Below are 19,464 nucleotides of genomic sequence, written 5' to 3'. Positions count from 1 at the left end.
AAAACAAACAGGGGTGGAGTGTTGGCGATGCTACAAAGTATTTAGAGGGGCATTAGTGATGGGGGGCATCCTTCTTGCGTGGTCCTTGCCGATGTTCTGTGGGAACACATCCCATCGGGGAGGGCCAGCCGCGCTTTCAGTGCCGGACAAAACCCCGCGCTGCAATTTTCAGAAAGCCACTGTTTCCACTCACAACTGCTGCCTGAGCTGGCAGCACTTAAATGTAACACGGTGCACACACACAAACACACACACACAGAGTGGACAATTTCATTAGATGATTAGATATTTTCTTAGTAGCTTTCTTCATCATTCATTTTCATTCTTTCAAAGGAACAAGTACACACTTTTTTTCTTCTTTTTTTTTTACTGATTTTATCCTCGCTGATCCCTTCACGGTCTCAGCACACAAAAGCCTCTGGAGAGTTGAAAACACTCCAGATGCCACACCAGTCCCTTGCCCTTTCGGGCTCTTGTTCCTTCCCACTCTGGAGAGGGGCCTGTGCTGGTTTGAGGGGTTACCGTGTTGCTATTTTCCTCAAGGCCCCTGCAGGCCTGAAAAGTGCTCACTGTAAACACTCAACAGAGAGGGTAATGGGACATTCTCCCAAGAAAAGCAGGGAAGACCATAGAAGAGAGAATAAGGGGGAGAGGGCAGGGGGCAGGAGAGGAAAGGGAGGGACAGGGAGAAAGAGAAAGCATTCAGTGAGATAGAACTCCGGGTTCGCGGTAGACGGAAAAGGAGGGAAAGTAGAGGTGATTTCAGAAATGTATAATTTCCCCTCCTAGATCTGGCAAAACGTGTTTCGCCTGGCACAGAGGATCCTAATTTCATCTAAAACTTGCTTTGATTCAATCTGCGAAAATAACATTCAAACCAGTTGCTCGCTTCAGTTGGTCTCTGAAACAGCAAGAGTCTAAACCAGTTTGGTCTGATGGGCAAAGATTCAGTCATGTACTGGGCCGCGGGGTTTGAATTTTATCAGGAATGTGCAAGATCAAAGAGACCACAGTAGAGTGTCAGATGCAGCTGCTAAGACGATAGCTTCTGCTGCTGCTGAAAAAAAAAAAGATGCATAATGTTTGCATTGCTCATAGTCATAATTCAGTTGTGTAACACATTCAATGTGTTAATCACTGCAATTCATTTACATTTACAGCATTTATCAGACGCCCTTATCCAGAGCGACTTACAATCAGTTACAGGGACAGTCTCCCTGGAGCAACTTAGAGTTAAGTGTCTTGCTCAGGGACACAATGGTAGTAAGTGGGATTTGAACCCGGGTCTTCTGGTTCATAGACGAGTGTGTTACCCAGTAGGCTACTACCACCCTCTAAAATTCATTTTAAATACAATTGAATATTGACACAATAATGCAGCTGTGTTTCGTTAACTTCCTGTGTGAAGTCTGACTTGTGACCCCCGATTCATCCCTACATGAAAATGTGGATGGGAGAAATCCACATGTGGATTGTAAAATCTGACAAACCTTGAAAACTCATGATATTGAAATTATCCTGGAATTTATGATATTACGAAGGAAGCCAGGAAAACGGTCGCTTATCTCAAAATAAGAATTACAGCAAGTACAAATATAAATGGGACAGAGTGTAATTAAAGTCGTTCTAAAAGAATACTGTACTCACAATGGGGGTTTTGAGTGACCATTCTCATACAATGGCTTGAATGTAAAAGCAAAATGTGTTTATCTTCTTTTATCACTTTTTATTACTTTTATTGTTAGAACTTTTATCACGTTTATTGCTGAAAAACATAGTGCCAGACGTACGATAATTATCGTATTTGTACGATAAATTTACACTCTCTATCAATAATTCCAAAAATCCCATAATGTCCGATAATTTTACCCCTTTATTTTATGGCTATAAGCTTTTTCATTAGCACAACAGGGTACAGATCTCTGTTTTTATCTGTCTGCGGCGATATACTTGGCTTGTTCATGCGTAGTCATCTCATGTGCCTTTACAGCCGATCAATGCACAATGTAACACATGGGAATCAGACTTGCAGCTCGGAAGATAATTTAATATAGATCTAATAGTATGGTCCGGCAATATGAAGCACTGATTGTATCGGTCTGAGGCAGTTCTTACAAACTCAGTTATTGCTTGGTGATTGGATGTAAAAATTAGCAAAAATGTAATTTTTAGTTCCGTTAAGCAAGACTCTGAAAAACGCAGACACGATTTCCTGTCTGTGCCAAATATTGTGGTTGGTGAATGATGTTGATGACGTAATTTCCGTGAATGCCCCCTCACCTTTAATAGGCTGCTCTCCTCCTCATCCCGCCTCGCTCCTCATTTGCATGTAAACACAGAAATGGCATGTCCTGGGGAAATCTCACTGTGTGACTGGCTAAAAGTGGCTGGATTTTCGTAAGAGACTTCAGATATTGTATTAGGGGAGCACTAAGACTTATGTAAAAGAAACATTTTCATAATAGGGGATCTTAAAATTCAGCATTAGAAATATTTATAAAGCTGAAAAAAGATTTTCTAAAAGCTTTCGAAATATTTGAAATTCAAAGGCTAATAAATTTTCAAAGTCAGTTGGAACATGTTTTGTTATATACTGTACTATGGCAGTATGACTAGGCTTGCCTAGTAACGGTACACAGCTCTTGACGTGGCATTATAAATGAAGATAAGTGTAAGTGTAACATTAAAACAGAAGATGATTTACTTGCTTGAAGTGATGCTAGGAGCTCCTATGGATGGGGTCAATGAGATTTCGTTACAAGTAGCAGAATCACGTGAAAAATTCCATGATGCCTTTTCATTGGTTGCTGTGTTGCATTTTACCCAGATACAATACTGCTGTTTTTCTTTTTTTATTGGCTGGTGGGACCTCAGCTGAGACACACTTGTTTAATTGGCATATTATTGTGGCCTAATTTTGTTTCATATGCATATTTTGCAGTATATTAGCCTACGAATAATTTTGTAGGCTCAATGCGTTACACTCGAGAGCCAAGAATATTCGCACATTAGGCTAAAACGATTAAAAAACTCAAATTTAAGTTTGAGAACATTTTTTTTGCCACTTATTGGCCTGCATATTTACTCTTCAACATACTCGTCTTCAACACTTCAGATACGTTCTTCTTCATCCGCTTCTTCTAAATGTGAAAGACATTAGTTTTCAGATGTGACACAGCACAGCACCCAGTGAAATGTCGTCTCTGCATTTAACCCGTCCCGTGAGGGAGCAGTGGGCAACCCTGAAAGGCGCCCAGGGAGCAGTGTGTTTGGTGACAGTATTTTGCTCAATGGCACCTTGGTGGTTCAGGAATCAAACCGGCAACATTCCACTTCCTTAGCCAACCAAGCTGGTGTTTGGCCCAACGCAATGAGCAGATTCAATAGATAAAATATGGGGTGGTGGTGGCCTGGCGGGTAAGGGAGCAGACCCGTAATCATTTCATGGCTGCCCACTGCTTACCAAGGGTGATGGTTAAAAGCAGAGGACTCTTTTTGTTGTCACCATTTGCTGTGGTGCAGTGTTTACCCTGTCGATATATCTGCAATCATGTCCTCTGTCAGGCACTAAATTAGGTCTAATGATATTTCCCATCGATGTGTTTGGACATGGGTTTTCACTTGGTGCAATGTCCCCTTTTGTTGTCACCATGAATTTATGTACAGCCAGACTCTTTATTATCCATACAATTTAGTAGTTGTAGATATTTCATGTACAGTGAATGCAAGACTGACACATTTAGCTTCACAAGTTGACAGTGCCACCGTTGGCTGTTTCTTTGACTTCCAGGAAATTGAGGGGCCTTGTTCTGCTTGGCTGAAACATCATAGTGCTACAGCTGTCCCCTACAGTGGATGCCCAGTCACTGAAGGCAATCAAATTCACATCCTCCTCACTTTTTTTAAAAGCTCAAGTGATTCTCACTTGTGCCCTTCAAATATTAAGACGTTTCCTGTTTTTAGTTAAACTGATCATGGGTTAAAAGCAGAGGACACATTTTGTTGTGTGCACCATGTGTTGTGTATCACAATGATAATCTCTTCACTTTCACTTATCGGTCATGCCCAGCAGTCCCTAAATTAACTTTTAATCATTCACATTCTGCCATGCCCCCTGTGTTCAAAGGGTGTGGGTTCACTGCTGGCACCCAAAATAAAGGTCACAGCTGGGTGCAGATCTTTTTCTTATAGAGCTCTGCAGTTGTGGAGCGGCTTGCCAGTCAGTGTTTGGGATTCACAGTATCAGTGTTTAAATCTAAACCGAAGACACGTCTGTTCACTCTGGCCTTCTGTTAAAAATTCCAGACAGTCAATTATTAAAGTTCACTTTAATACACAGTCATGTAGTCAAGCATAAAAAGTGTTCAAATCACCTTAGTTAGGTGGTCGTAGTGCAATTTGTAGTCATGAGATTAGAATGCCATTCTATGTGAGTTTTGGGGTCTTGCATATAATTGACACTAATAGTTCCACAAGTGGGACTAATGAAGGATCATGCGATCTTAAAAACACAAACTGGCCAGAACAAAATTACCAAACAGGGAACTTAAAGGCATGAAGGGGACAGATAGCAGACACACATGAACTTTATTAAAGAATTAAAACACTTAAAAAGTTTAAATTAATGAGCAGCATATGATCATTTCTTATGTGACATGACATTTGGGGACAACCGTGCCAGCTCTTCTGCCTGTATGGCATCTCCCAACGCCTGCAAAGCCGCTGCAACAGAGAACACATTTACAAGAAATAAAACACACCTTTTCACAACATGTACACATTACAAAGCTTTAACAAAATGAGAGGAAACCACTTATATAAAATATTAATAACAGACCTTGTAACCTCTCAACATGTTCTGTCATTACTGGAAAACTGGACAGAACATTGTGATCAGGCATTTCCATGGCATTCATGATTTCATTCCCGCGCTGGAAACAGACACACACACACACACACACACACCCATAAAAGCAATGCCTCAGCGAAAATAAAATACATAAGTGAAATTTACAAAGTATGTATAAAATCACATGTAAAAGCAAAACACACTAGACTGAAAACAAATGTATTAATATTAATTTTAGGTGAGGGGCATAGCACCAGTGCTATATTGCTACCAGTAGAGGGTGCATCAGTCCAGTTTCCACGGGTTACCCGGGTGTAGACTACAAAGAGAGTTTAATCTACTTAGACCCTACTATGACTGCAATTAAAATATCAGTTATTTCAATGAGCAGTAACATTCCTTGTAATTCGTATGAGAATATTTTGTGCTGTGAGGTAGTCATGGAAAGAGCAATTAAGTTACATGTAGTATTTTGATTGAGCTTGATTTTGTGACAACACCTTTACCTTTGTAGCATCAGCTGAATGTGTGAATCAGTTATGTTTATTTCAGAACTAAATTATTCATCTCTCATCTACTCGACACAGTGTAAAAAGTGGAAAAGTCACTTTTGTGTAACACCAAATTAATCACAAACATAAGCTGCTCAGAGTAGTTTAGAGAGGCAGTGTAGGCATGTTCCACTTGTGACAGCACATCTCTGGGAACCTCTAGTACCAAATAATCAAAAGACTTCCACTTGAAGTTATGTGGATAAGCCATTAACCCCACTCCATTGTCCACACCACAGGCATCCTGCTTAGAGTTGTACTGCACTACATTTTGACCCAAATCTGGAACATGATCTTAAGTACACAGAGAATTAAATTTTGTGGGCATCAGTGATATGGCTTAATTTAGACAAGCCAATCACTAGAATTAATCAGAATCAGTGCTTCCCCATTAATAAGGGAATGTTTAGAATAATGAACACATTTTAGAAATGCAACTTCTGCAACATGAGGATTTCTAGGGAATGGCTAGAAGTAATATTCAGAATATTAAAACTCAACACGGGCCTACTGCAACACATACCCTCAACTCATCATGAAATCTCTCCTCCATCTCTTCCACCTGGGATATGGCCTCATAAATTGGCACAATGGAATCCTGATGGAGAGAGATATACACTTCTAACTAGTATAAATCAAAATATTATGCTGTAATTATGCACAAGACAATGTTTATTAATTAAAAAAAAAAACCCTCCACTCAGGTCCACAGATAACAACCCACCTCATCAGAAGAGCTGACCTCACCCAAATCAGACTGGACACACAGACCATGTTTGGCCTTGGAGTTCTCGTTTAGTTCCTTAACTCTACAGCACAAACCAGGCAGAAATTTTAATAAATGATGTTGCCCCTGGAAACTATATACTTTAACCACAAGCACATAAATGGGTACAATTCATTAATACAGTACAATATACAATGTATAGTGGTGGCCTAGAGGGTAAAGGGTGGTAGTAGCAGCCTAGGGGTAACACACTCGCCTATGAACCAGAAGACCCAGGTTCAAGTCCCGCCTTACTACCATTGTGTCCCTGAGCAATACACTTAACCCTAAATTGCTCCAGAGGGGGACTGTTCCTGTAACTACTGATTGTAAGTTGCTCTGGATAAAGGCGTCTGATAAATGCTGTAAAAAAATAAATGTAAAGGAAGTGGACTCATAATTGAAGGGCACATAAACCAGAGATGTCAAGGTACCAACGAGGACCCCTTGAGCAAGGCACAGTCCCCATTCAGTGATCCCCGGGTCCCTCACAAAGGGTGATGGGTTAAATGCAGCGGACATTTCGTAGTGTGCACTGTGTGCGGTCAACAGTCTTTTAACAGTGTCAGATCTGCCATGGCTGAAAATGATTATTGTTATTGCTCTTATACAAGTTGGTATCCTTTACTGTTGAAACTGCAATGTTACATTTCATTTATCCTGGATATGTACATTTTCTCTCTGAAGGCTTTACGCAATTACACATGCAGTATTCGTGAGTGAAATATAATGACATAAAAGACATAGGCATGTCTAATAATGTAACCCATGCAAAAATAAAAGCTCATTAAATCATTTACAACCCATAAACATCACCTGAAATCCTTGTTGCTTATCATAAAATTAATTTTGTTAAATGATGTCATGGCTTTATGCCATCTGAGAGGAGCAGTATACTTTTGCATATCGCATCGCCATTAGATAAAATCACTAAATGGGCATAGAAATGAAAAACATTCACCCGTACACCCTTTTTAAAGGCCATTTTCATAAAATTGAAGGCCATTCATCAGGGTACACTACATTTGTACAAGGGCCAGAGATTCTCAGCGGACACTGATGCTCTGCTAAAATACAATATTAAATGTAGTTTACAATACAATACATAAAAATACTATTAATATTGTATTAAATCTTAAGACATTTATTATTTGACCTATTAATAATACTCATATTCAGACTCACATTACCTGTGCCCCCACTAGGGGGCAAGTTCAATATTTTTGCTTTCTTATTTCAGGTCTGCACAGTCATATTGCAATTACTGAGATCAATATTGTGATGTGATAATTGGCACTTCACTTGACAACAGTGATTTGCAAATCAAATTATCATAGCAGCAAAGCATATGCAAAAGAAAAGGCAAAATAGATGGGAAGTTAGCGTTTGCTGTTACTGCTGCAAGCAATGTGAAATATTGAACTAAATATAAACGATCACGGCACAAGCACAAAATCAGTCTACATTTGAACTCTATGGCCAACCAGTTACATCAAAAAGGACAAGTGATTTCTAAGTGTCGGGTGTGCATGACTGGTGAAGCACAAGCAACATGAGGCAGTGATGCTGAACTAATGATTAACATGAAATGTTAGATATAAATCATTACCACTACATCTAAAACCCAGATCTATACCTCACATCTAGGTTTAAAGAGCTAATTAAATCCCAAATAATGGGACACCCCCGTTTCAATGGAAACACTTTAGCCATACCTGTAAGCATAGCGGAGCGTGTTGAGCGTGTACTCACAGGAGCTCATTCCAGGAGAGATCATAGCAATCTGACAGACAAGAAAGAAAAGACTAATGAAGGTGCAATACTGAAACCATCCATACATCAGTAAACCAGTTTGTGGTTTGTAAATCCCAAACCACCAAGGTGCCACTGAGCAAAAGTACCATCTCCACACACTGCTCACTGTCATGGCTGCCCACTGCTCAAAGGTGATGGGTTAAATGCAGAGGACACATTTTGTTGTGTGCACCATGTATCACAATGATAATCAATTCACTTTTACAAAAAAAAAAAAAAAAAGATGCATGTTAAATTTTACCAATACAAAATTGAAGTGAGATTAATGTCGTCTTTACCATACAGGTCCGTGAGTTCTCTCCGATGAAGGAATCCCGAAGTACCTGAGTCAGTTTGCTCATCCTGAAAGGGATGTGCTCATTGTTCTTCCCCAGGGACCGAATGCACTCCTATATAAATGGGAGTCTCATGTTAGTTCATCCTTGACAGTATAGAATCATGAATTCTTATTAAATAAGCATCAACATGATGAGAGCATTTACCAGGTAAGTATACTTCCGGAACAAACTGCTGAATACTTTGCAAAAAAAAATCTGTTTCAACTAAAACACTGTGCTGAACTTTTGTCTCACCTTCAAGGCAAGAAGACTTCTGTTGATCTCTGCAGTCTCCACCAAGGTTTGTCGGTCGTTGTTGCTTACGTCAGTGCCACGTTCATTCCCAGCGAGGTCAACCAAAGAGAACTTTCCATGCAGACACTTATGGCGACGTAGGATCACCTGCAGCACTGCATGAGAGCGTGAGGATTGGGCGTTTGCAAATGTCTGGCCAGACGTCCTGCACACATGAAAGCAGAAATCATGAAGGCTCAAGTCTCCACATGTTTGAGACTGTGTTCTGAGACTGATTTTCCTTTTCCAAAAAAAAAAAAAAAAAAAAAAAAAAAGTGCTAGTCTGAACTTTGGGTAGTTTAGGGACTAGTAATGTAGGCAAACCTCTACTTGCACTAAAACAGGCTGGAAATGTATAAGTCAGATTGGATGTAAAACTGAGATCACCCTACTAGTTTATATACTATAACGGGTGGTAGTAGCCTAGTGGGTAACACAATCGTCTATGAACCAGAAGACCCAGGTTCAAATCCCACTTACTACCATTGTGTCCCTGAGCAAGTCACTTAACCCTAAGTTGCTCCAGTGGGGGACTGTCCCTGTAACTACTGATTGTAAGTTGCTCTGGATAAGGGCGTCTGATAAATGCTGTAAATGTAAATAAAATGTAAATGTAGTTTACCCTAAATGAGTGAACGCAAAATACACTATGAATCTGGCATGAAAGAAAAAATGAAGGAAAAAACAAAATCTTTACACTACACTATAATGATATAAATTGAGCAAATACCGGCAAGCGCTCCCCTTCTCAATTAATTTGATGACATTATCCACAGAGGACACTTCCACCTCCTTCAGGCCGACCACCTGTACCTGCTGCTTCTCGTCTTCCAAGACACGCAATGGAGCCTTCTTATTTAAGAGATCAAAGACCTGTAGTAATAAGGAATGTATTAGATTAGCTTTAAATATGCACAAAGGATGATAGAGAACAAATTCACCTACAAACTCATGATTGGTTTTGCCCGCTCTTTCACTTGTACACTGAAAATGTTTGCTTTATTGCTGAAGATATACAGAAAAATTCTGAATCTTATGTTTCCTTATTAGTTCAGAAACGGCACCCGCATCAGTAAACTGTTCACCCACAATAGACAACCGTAGGTGGTTTGCCAGTTACATTACCTTTAGTGTATAAATTAATCCTGTAGCAGATTTGTCAAATAGTGTGATACTAATAAAATGCATTATAAGATTGATATAGTGATTAATATAAGATAAAGTAAAATTTTTACTATAAATTTAATCAAATTTCCCCAATCAAGGTGTTTGTGAGGCATCTTACACTTAAAAAGGAGAAAAACCAGCCTCACTCCGCACCGACAAACAGAGCTGTATTTACAATAACGTGATTCTCCTTCCATTATTATAATTATTTCATGTTTAAAAGGTAACTATATACACTGTAGGGCTGCAGTGATGTACTGTGGAGAAGGAAAAAAAAAAAAAAAAAAAAAAAAAAATTGTGCAACAAATTTAATATAAACTCATCCAAAAGTAAATCTATATGCTAATGAATGTAGATTTGTCCATCTGTTGCATCTGTGTGTGTGTGTGTGTATTTGCCGTGCAAGAGGGAGAGATGGGGAGGGATGAATTACATGAGTGAGATCTCATGCCTTATCATGCCATGTCAGTATCGACGCATAACACAAATAATGTATGTTCTAAGATGCGCTTATGTTAGTTAGCAATCATAAAAATACGATACCTTGTGTGGATTACGTGAGGATATTTTCAGTTAAGGTGTTGTAGTTTTGACAAAGTACTTTTAGGGTAAGCCAGGTCCATTTTACAGTGTATACCCTGCACTACGTTGTCCACCTTACTCAGAGTAAAATGGTCACACACACATTTTATGCCTTTTACGTACACCGGTATCTTCATTTTCCGCCAATAAATCGCACCTCCTTAAATCTGAGAAATGCGTGTCAGTTAAAACAGTCCGTGTAAAACAATGATACCGAAGCCGCGCAGCTCCGCGGCCGTGATACGATAATAAATGGACTTTGGTGACAAATTAAACGAAGCCTCGAGGCAAAGAATTCTCCTCGAATATTTTTTGTAATCGAATCATTCCAGTTATTCGAATAATCATTTCAGCCCTAATACACTGTGTTCAAAATGGTTAATTCATTCTTTGAATCAGTGGCCATTCAATTCACATATCTGTGGGACACACACACACACACACACACACACACACACACACACACACACGCTCAATAACGCGATTCAATAACAAGACAGAAACGAACCTTTCCATTGTAGATTTCAAAGAAGGTCACATAAGTGCACAGGTCCAAATCGGAATACCTCTTGTGTTTCAGAAGAGTGAACACATCCTGAGCTAGAAAGAAACACAATTTCACTCTGGGATAAGCAAATGAGTAACTGATAGAAAAATCCTTACCTGCTAGAGCATACACCCCCTTGGAACTATTCTGGTTTTTACCAGAAAAATCTCCACCCATTGTCTAAAAACAGGAAACAAATGATTACACGAGTATCCACTAAACGTCCCATCAATTTTAAACCGGATAAGACCTGCTTACATGAGTTTTCCCGCTACCCGTCTGGCCGTAAGCGAAGCACGTTGCCATGCCGCCTTCGAAAATAGTCTTCACCAGAGGTCTGGCTGAAAACCTGACGATGCAAAACGTACCATTTTCTTTAGCAACTAAAGTGTAGAAGCACATTGACCAACACACACACTGTACTGGCAGCAGGGACCAGCATAACAGCATACTGGTCGGGTGCTGAAAGAAAACAACGCAAGGAATCATGGAGGGAACCGAACTGAATATTTAGCAAGGGACTACCAGGCTGCCCAGCTGAAGCAGAAACATATTTGCCAATACGAAAACGGACCCCTCTGCCAAACTTTTTTTTTTTTTTAAATAAATAGTAAACCGTTGAGCAAAATGGCATGTTGCTTTCTTTTATTTTGTTAAAAGTAAGGTGTTACCTGTAAACAAGTTCGTTGGTTGCATCGTCATCAAACGAATAGTCGAAATGAAAGACCTGGTTCTCCAGGTACTTGGTTAGGTCAACTTTCTGTTTGGGCTCATGAAACAGCAGCATTCCCTTGCCAGGGATGGTCACCACATCTATGTCCTTTTTCGCCATCTCTGGAACCATAGAGGAGAACAGAATACATGGGACTACAGAAAAGGTCACCACGGGCCTGGGTGAGTGCTTTCCATCGTTTTTACACAGTTGCTTTATTTAACATGGACCATAAGAAAAACCTGCCAACACCACAGACCTTCATGGACAAGTTAATTATTCTAAGCGAACGTATTAAAGTGGATAGGCATAAGCTATTTTGCATTAGTAGGTTCCTTTACCACATTATCCTGGCACAACTATTGTGCCCACTTTTCACTGCAGATTTAATACCCTTCAGCCACATGAAGTGTTATTGTTTTGCATTTAAGCACCGTATCATATAAAGTTAAACTGATTTGGTAGAGCTCAGCAGAACCTGGCATATAATTGCATGCACAGTCTGTGTAATGATCAACAGGTCCACGGTGACAGTGGGCATTAGTCCCACCGATGAACAGAGAAACCGAAATATTAAAATGTTGAAAATGAAGTGCACCCGAGAGCACGAAATTCTTGAAGAGATTTGGTAGAATTCAGCTGCAGGCAGAACCACAAAATGAGCAGGGACAAAAGAACAAGCCAGTTGACTACACTGTAACCTCAACAGACCTACCCTTTTTATTTAGAGGCCGCTTGCGAACACACACGCAAATTCGATCGCTTTCAACCTAAGGAGGCAATCAAATAATGTTAAACATTACGAGACAAAAAAAATAAAAATAAATATAAATAAATAAAATAAAGAATAAAATTAATCAACGCAAACTTACCGGATCAGTTATGGACAATGGGATTTTTTCCACCGTGTCCCTGTATTCCTCTATCATCTCTTGAAATAGTTTGTTTCCTCTGCATTCCTCTGCAATCTAATGAATTTTTAGACAAGAGAATAAAATCAGAAGATTATAAATTGTACGAATCGTGGTGCACATTCAGCTAAACACCAATAAACACTCACCTTCCCTTTCTTGTTTTGTGTTTGACCCTTGGCCAAGATGGACATCCTTTTATTTGCAGTCTTTGCAACAGTTACCCGTCGACCTGAAGGCCACAAGACTATCAGAAATGACAGGAGCGCCCCAAACATGCAGTCCACAACGAACAAAGCAAATCCACAGGCAAGCACATCACATGACACCACCCACCCGCAGTAGCGGGACGGGACTGCTCGCTGTCGGGGGCCGCCTCAGCTGGAGGCAAGGGGGCTGCAACCGGCTTCACTTGACTCTTCTGATACGGTGCCAGTCCTAGGCCAGACAGTCACAAGTTTACTGAGCTGGGTGGTAATACAACAGTGATAGAAATTCAATAGCATGGGCACCCAAATTGCACGTCCAGTGTGGTAGGAGCCTAGTGGGTAACACACTCGCCTATGAACCAGAAGACCCAGGTTCAAACCCCATTTACTACCTTTGTGTCCCCAAGGAAGACATTTAACCCTAAGTTGCTCCAGGGGGGGACTGTCCCTGTAACTACTGACAAGGTTGCTCTGGATAAGGGTGTCTGATAAATGCCGTAAATGTAAATGCACATGGCAGACATCTTCTGTAGAAACTGCCAATTAGAGTATATATTTTCCAGTTTGAATACACATTGACTTCAACACACCTAGTGTTGACGCAATCTCATAATCCCTGCAGAGGACAAATTTGCAGATTATTTTAATGACGTTGCTTGGTGATTTTCTGCCTGCGGCATTTAAAAAATAAAATAAAAATCTAGTCAAAAAGTAGTTCCGGTAGTACAGTACTGCTTCAGGTAGCAGTAAGGACTAGTGCACTAGTTTCACATTATTTAACTCTTATCGGGATTTGAAACAATAATGTGAACTGAAGTAGAAAAATTGAGAGAATGCTTCGATGCACTGATAATTGAAATTGAATCATGAGTGAAAACTACACGGAAGAACAAATGCTATCACCAACCTGATTTAGGAACAGCCAATGGTGATGGCCTCTGTGCCTCTGATGAGGGGATCGAGCTCGGGTGAGTCTTTGCAGGAACTTTAAATAGTGACGTGAGATGCATGGTCGTCCTCTTGTTATCTGCAAACAACACGATTAGAGTTGGTCACCAGTCCAGAGACAAAACCCTTCATAACCCCAGATATCAAGCACCCTTCAGTGAGGCAATGACATGGGGGGGGGGGGGGGGGGGTTAGCAATCAAGCTATAAATCCCACATACAAGTTCAGAAAAGCCACAGAAAAGATGCCAAAGGAGTTAGATTAAGATTGATTGGTATCCAGGTGAATATGAGCATTTTTGTTGGGCAGGGCAGATCAATCGGGTACCACAGCTATCGGATTGCTAACTTACTATTAATAAATAAATAATGACTTGTGCATACTATATTACATTTTTAGACCAAGTGTGGTCCACAGATGTAAATGGTAAAATTCATCTAAAATGTATTTGTATTGTTACATACATAATTTATTTAGGCATAAACATGCTTTTCAAATGGATCATCACTAACAATGAATTCAAAGTTTAATCAATAAAATAAAAAATTCAGGATCAGTGTCTTTCAGATGATTCAATGTCAGCACAAATGATGACATAACATTTTCTTTTATCCAAAAAAACTTACAAGACACCAGCAATTCTCGTTCGGTTTCTATAGATTTTGAGTTTACAAAACTAAGAGCCCTGATAAGGCCTAACTGATAAAGCACTCCGTCCCTCTGTTCTCCAGTGAGAACCGAGGAAATGTTCGCTATGGTCATAATGCATTAATGCATTTAACAATTTCAAAAACATTTATTGCTTTTCACTGAAATTTTGCAAATGGTTGTGGAGAGCCATGGTGCGGTGACTGTCAGATACAAAAAGTTTGCATCTGTAGCATACTGCTGTCATCAAACTATATTAAAGCTCAGATATTTTTGAACATTTCTGCTGGTCAATCTGGGTGCATTATTTGTCCTAGTGATTTAGTATACTGTGAGGGTGTGGTTCCATTCTATTAAATTCAGTATATTATTGAATGTGTAAAGTGAATATGAATATGCAAATCATCCCAGGAAGAATCTAATAGGTACAACAAGCAAACCTGTCTCTTCAGCTGGACCAGATCGAGAAGAAGCTTCAAAGAGAACATACTCAAATAAATTCAATTATCTCAGGGAATCAAAAGCCAGGTAAATGTTATCATAGATTTGAATGATATGAAAGACTTTCTCATTTACTTATATATAATAAGGAAATCTCTATAACTTTTTATAGAAGTGCTACTTACGGATTGAGGGAGGAGGAATTCGTGATGACCGGAGACGGCCTTCATATATCTATAAAGAACAGTAGGATTAACAGAGATGTCCTCCTTCATATCAATGTCAAAATCAGGGTTGCAATGGAAGCATAGATAAAAAAAAATACCTTGTTATGAGCAATTAATCCTTTCAAAAAGGAAACTTAAGTTTTTTATTATTATTATTATTTTTTAACTCAAGCACAGAAGCATTGGTGAAAAGGCTACAGCTGTCTGCATTAAAAATTACAGTTAATCTGGAAGGCTTAACATGTTGCCTCATCCTGACTGAGTCACATGATGCAAAAAGGCAGTCAGTTGCATTTTTTTTTTTTTTTTTTTTAACCGATTCTGGGATTTTCACATGAAAAACAACGATTTATGGTCAGTGTTATATATGAAGTAGTGTGCAAATGTGTTTTAAAGGTGAAAAAGGTTTTCCCGCCTTTCCAACAGGAACACTAACTTGTTCAGGAAGGAACTAAAAGCTTGAAGCTCAAAAATAATATCGACTTTAATAATTTTACACCGACGTACAGTACAGGCCAAAAGTTTGGACACCTTCTCATTCAATGTGTTTCCTTTATTTTCATGACCATTTACATTAGTAGATTCTCACTGAAGGCATCAAAACTATGAATGAACACATGTGGAGTTATGTACTTAACAAAAAAATGTGAAATAACTGAAAACATATTTTATATTCTAGTTTCTTCTAAATAGCCGCCCTTTGCTCTGATTACGGCTTTGCACACTCTTGGCATTCTCTCGATGAGCTTCAAGAGGTCGTCACCTGAAATGGCTTTCCAACAGTCTTGAAGGAGTTCCCAGAGGTGTTTAGCACTTGTTGGCTCCTTTGCCATCACTTTCGTTCCAGCCCCCCCCAAACCATCTCGATTGGGTTCAGGTCCGGTGAATGGTGACTAAGTACATAACTCCACGTGTTCATTCATAGTTTTGATGCCTTCAGTGAGAATCAACCAATGTAAATGGTCATGAAAATAAAGAACACACATTGAATGACAAGGTGTGTCCAAACTTTTACTATACTTATTATAGTAGGCACCATAAGCGAGCATTCACATCCATCAGGGTCTCACCTCCACAAGGACTCACCTTCTCTCTGTCAGGAGCAGACACCGGAGTCCGTTGGGCTGAAGGTTTCACGGCCTGCAGCAACTGAGGATTGAGGGCAAACAGCTCAGCAATTTCAACCTGCACCAAAACAGCATTGATGAGTGATTACGCCCTCGGGGTTCGAATTAAAATGCTGTTAGGTGCCATGCAAAGGTGTGCAACTGTGACCTCTTTTCCCTTGGTAGTGTTGTTCTCAGGCCACTCCACAGACACGGATGACTTGACCAAATCGACAGATTTGATGGTGGCACTGTGGATCCTCCCTTGGGACAACATAGCAGAACAAGTCTTCTAAATCGCCAACTTGCTCACAAAAATAAACATAACTGTACGTTTATTGCAGGCTGGCGTGTGTGTGTGTGTGTACGCATCATTATCATGGGGGTACATTAAAAAGTATATATTAATATCTGAAGACCAAGAGATCGTAATGAATGGGAAGACTAATTCAGTTAGAAAAAAATGCACGGGATTCAGCAGAAAAGAGAGAATATCTTCTTTCTTGAAAACTAATTATTTCAAAATGTCCAGAGACTACGTTGTTACCGGTTCAGGTTTTATAGAAACTTAAAACAACGTTACCGTCACTTCGGCTAATGTTGACAGCGATTCCAGGAAAAACATTCGCCATGGCTTGTAGATCCATACTTGTAGTATATATTAAAACACTAACTCACGCAAATTTACACCTACACAGAACACGGTAAGAAAACCGCACGGCGTGAGAAGCCTTTCAGCCGCCTTTTCAACGTTTAAAACACGTCAACGGAAGCGACGAAACACGCACGACTCGCTAACCCCGCCCCTCTTCCGCCCCGACGCGCTAAGCCCCGCCCCTCTTTCCCTTTTTTGTAGTCGAGAAGTTGTCAAAGGCGCGCACTGCGATTAGATTAACAAGCAAAAATTATTGAGCCTAAATAAAAGAGTTACTAAAAGAGGTCATGGCACCCTGACAGTGGCATTCGAGTCACAAAGCTGCATGCGGTCCACGTCGTGTTGGTTGCATGAAAGTGAAAGTGGTTGTCATTGTGACACATCGCAGCACAGCACACAATGAAATGTAGGTATAAGGTATAATAGGTATATAAGGTAATTGAGGTATATTAAGAACAGATCCTGCATGCTTGAGAATAGAAAATCTGATTACATTTCATTTGTGTTTTATTTTTTTTATTTCTGCTTTGTGGGATTTACATTAGCACGTATGCATTTCCATGTGTATTATGAGTTAGTTCTCATCCCTTGCTATCGTCACTAAAATAACCTTCAGTCAACCAAGCAATAAAAGTATTAAAAAGTATTATTTCTTTGTGAGGCCTTCTTAAGCAATTCAAACTGGTTCACACTGCAGTGTGCAGCCATGACAGGCACCCGGGGAGCAGTGTGTGGGGACAGTGCTTTGCTCAGTGGCACCTTGGCGGATTGGGATTCAAACCGGCAACCTTCTGATTACTGGGTCGCTTCCTTAACCGCTAGGCCACCACTACCCCAGATCGATGTTGCTCGATGTAGACAGTGCATGGGCCATCTATAGAACACCTATCCCAGGGCTGCAAACTTCTCCAAAAACCATTGGAGTGAGATATTTGTTGGGGGTCGAGCAAGATATTTGTGAGTGGGGGAGATGGGGACTCTAAATTTCACAAATTAAATTTAAGCACACTGAATAATGTTTCTTGAAATTTTGGTCTTTGAATTGTTTTACTGTGAATTTACAAAAAATATACAAAAAACTGAAATTATTTACAGGAAAATTATAGTTGCAAAATATTCAGAAACATTGTTTCAATGCACAAATTCCATATAATGGCAGAATGACTGCATTCTACACAGCACTCGACATGGCATTATAAATATTCAAGGCTCTGGTGTTTTGAAGACAAGTGAGAGTGCTGCACAGGGTGATATATATTGCACAGGGTGGTAGTAGCCTAGTGGGTAACACACTCGTCTATGAACCAGAAGACCCAGGTTCAAATCCCATTTACTTCCATTGTGTCCCTGAGCAAGACACTTAACCCTAAATTGCTCCAGGGGGGGACTGTCCCTGTAACTACTGATTGTAAGTCTATTCTAAATTATAAGTACGAACTTTTTTTGTGTGTAATTCACTCAGAAAATAAAATTAAAATAAGAAAGTCAGAAAACAACCGGAGTCAAAAAAGTGCATAAGCATTAGTCTTGGTCCCATGGGCGATGCTTGCCCTATGCACATCTCAACATGATCTTATATACAAGATATATAAGTTGGCATTCCCCAATATTTACAACTTATTAATTTGTCCATACTAGTCGCTCTGGATAAGGGCATCTGCTAAGTGCTGTAACTGTAAATATCCACATCATGTGTCCAACGTTTGTTGGGCTGGCCATCACTATGTTACTATATGTGGCCAGTGAAACACAGTGGATACCTAACGCACACATGCACTCCCAGTGAGAGCTTCTGCAAACATTGCCGCTCCCAGGGGGAGTGAAACCCCACGCATTCCATCACTTTTAACAGGTCAGATCAAAAGAAGAATCCATGATCAAGTCAATCTCTGTGGACATCTCTCATATCCCACCATATTTACATTTAAGGCATTTGGCAGACGGCCTTATCCAGAGCGAATTACAACATGCTTTCCTGTTACCATCCATGAAGTGATTAGTTCTGGTTCATTAGGTTCATATGGCTTATCACATATCACTTTTAATGAACTAGACTAAAATAAAGGTCAGCAAAACACGTTAATCTCTGCAGACATCCCACATATCCCATCATGCCAAGTGACTACCATATTTGGTCTGCTTCACCTGGAACTGCAAGAACATCAAGGTGCTTATGAGTTCAACGGACAGCTGTGCGCATGTGCACTGTGAGCTTATAGTGCTCCAAAGCATCAGCAAATTCACAGGGAGTTCACCGTATAACTGTGTGGAGGGTCAGAGTGCAATTGCTTCAAAGGCTAACAAACGCTGATATGTACAGGGAATGGATAAATAAAAATTCGATGTATAATGTAGTGAAATGATTATGTGCAAAAATGTGCAAGATTAGGTAGTACGGTGGTTATCAGGAGTGTATGGGGGGGCATAGGAGTTCAGCAAGAAGACAGCCCTGGGAAAAAAGCTGTTCCTAAGTCTGCTGGTTCTTGTCCATGGTAACCTAAAGCGTCTGCCCAAAGGAAGGAGAGAAAACAGTCCGTGGGCCGGGTGGGAAGAATACTGTGAACTTGACGCAGACAGTGCTTCCTCTGGATGTCCTGAATGGATGGAAGTGGAGTCCCTGTTATGCGCTGGGCAGTTTTCACCACCCGCTGCATCGCCTTACGCTCAGCAGCAGTGCAGCTTGGTCTTCTGGTTCATAGACGAGTGTGTTACCAGTAG

The 19,464-nt window shown here is 40.1% G+C and overlaps 1 protein-coding gene across 3 annotated transcripts; it reads right to left on the bottom strand.

Annotated features, from left to right (window-relative positions):
* Positions 1-4,311: 4,311 nt before the first annotated feature.
* kif2c (kinesin family member 2C) lies at positions 4,312-16,836 on the bottom strand. 3 transcript variants are annotated; one of them, XM_028976754.1, is made up of 22 exons: positions 16,675-16,836; positions 16,261-16,355; positions 16,072-16,170; positions 14,944-14,992; positions 14,758-14,790; positions 13,629-13,748; positions 12,849-12,950; positions 12,662-12,744; positions 12,474-12,569; positions 12,317-12,371; positions 11,561-11,723; positions 11,148-11,238; positions 11,006-11,069; positions 10,851-10,942; positions 9,323-9,465; positions 8,554-8,758; positions 8,260-8,370; positions 7,882-7,949; positions 6,125-6,209; positions 5,924-5,998; positions 4,838-4,931; positions 4,312-4,722 (listed from the first exon to the last, which is right to left on the bottom strand). In XM_028976754.1, the coding sequence occupies exons 1-22, from the start codon at positions 16,736-16,738 to the stop codon at positions 4,640-4,642; spliced, it is 2,070 nt and encodes a 689-aa protein (XP_028832587.1). In that variant the 5' UTR covers positions 16,739-16,836; the 3' UTR covers positions 4,312-4,639. The 3 variants fall into 3 exon arrangements, with proteins under 3 accessions (XP_028832587.1, XP_028832588.1, XP_028832589.1); XM_028976755.1 differs by lacking the exon at positions 14,758-14,790; XM_028976756.1 differs by lacking the exons at positions 4,312-4,722; positions 4,838-4,931; positions 5,924-5,998 and having other exon boundaries at positions 6,183-6,209; positions 7,919-7,949.
* Between the last annotated feature and the right edge of the window lie 2,628 nt (positions 16,837-19,464).

This window comes from Denticeps clupeoides, chromosome 4, assembly GCF_900700375.1.
Source record: "Denticeps clupeoides chromosome 4, fDenClu1.1, whole genome shotgun sequence".
Classification (NCBI taxonomy): domain Eukaryota; kingdom Metazoa; phylum Chordata; class Actinopteri; order Clupeiformes; family Denticipitidae; genus Denticeps; species Denticeps clupeoides.
This window is presented reverse-complemented; position numbering and strand designations above follow the sequence as displayed.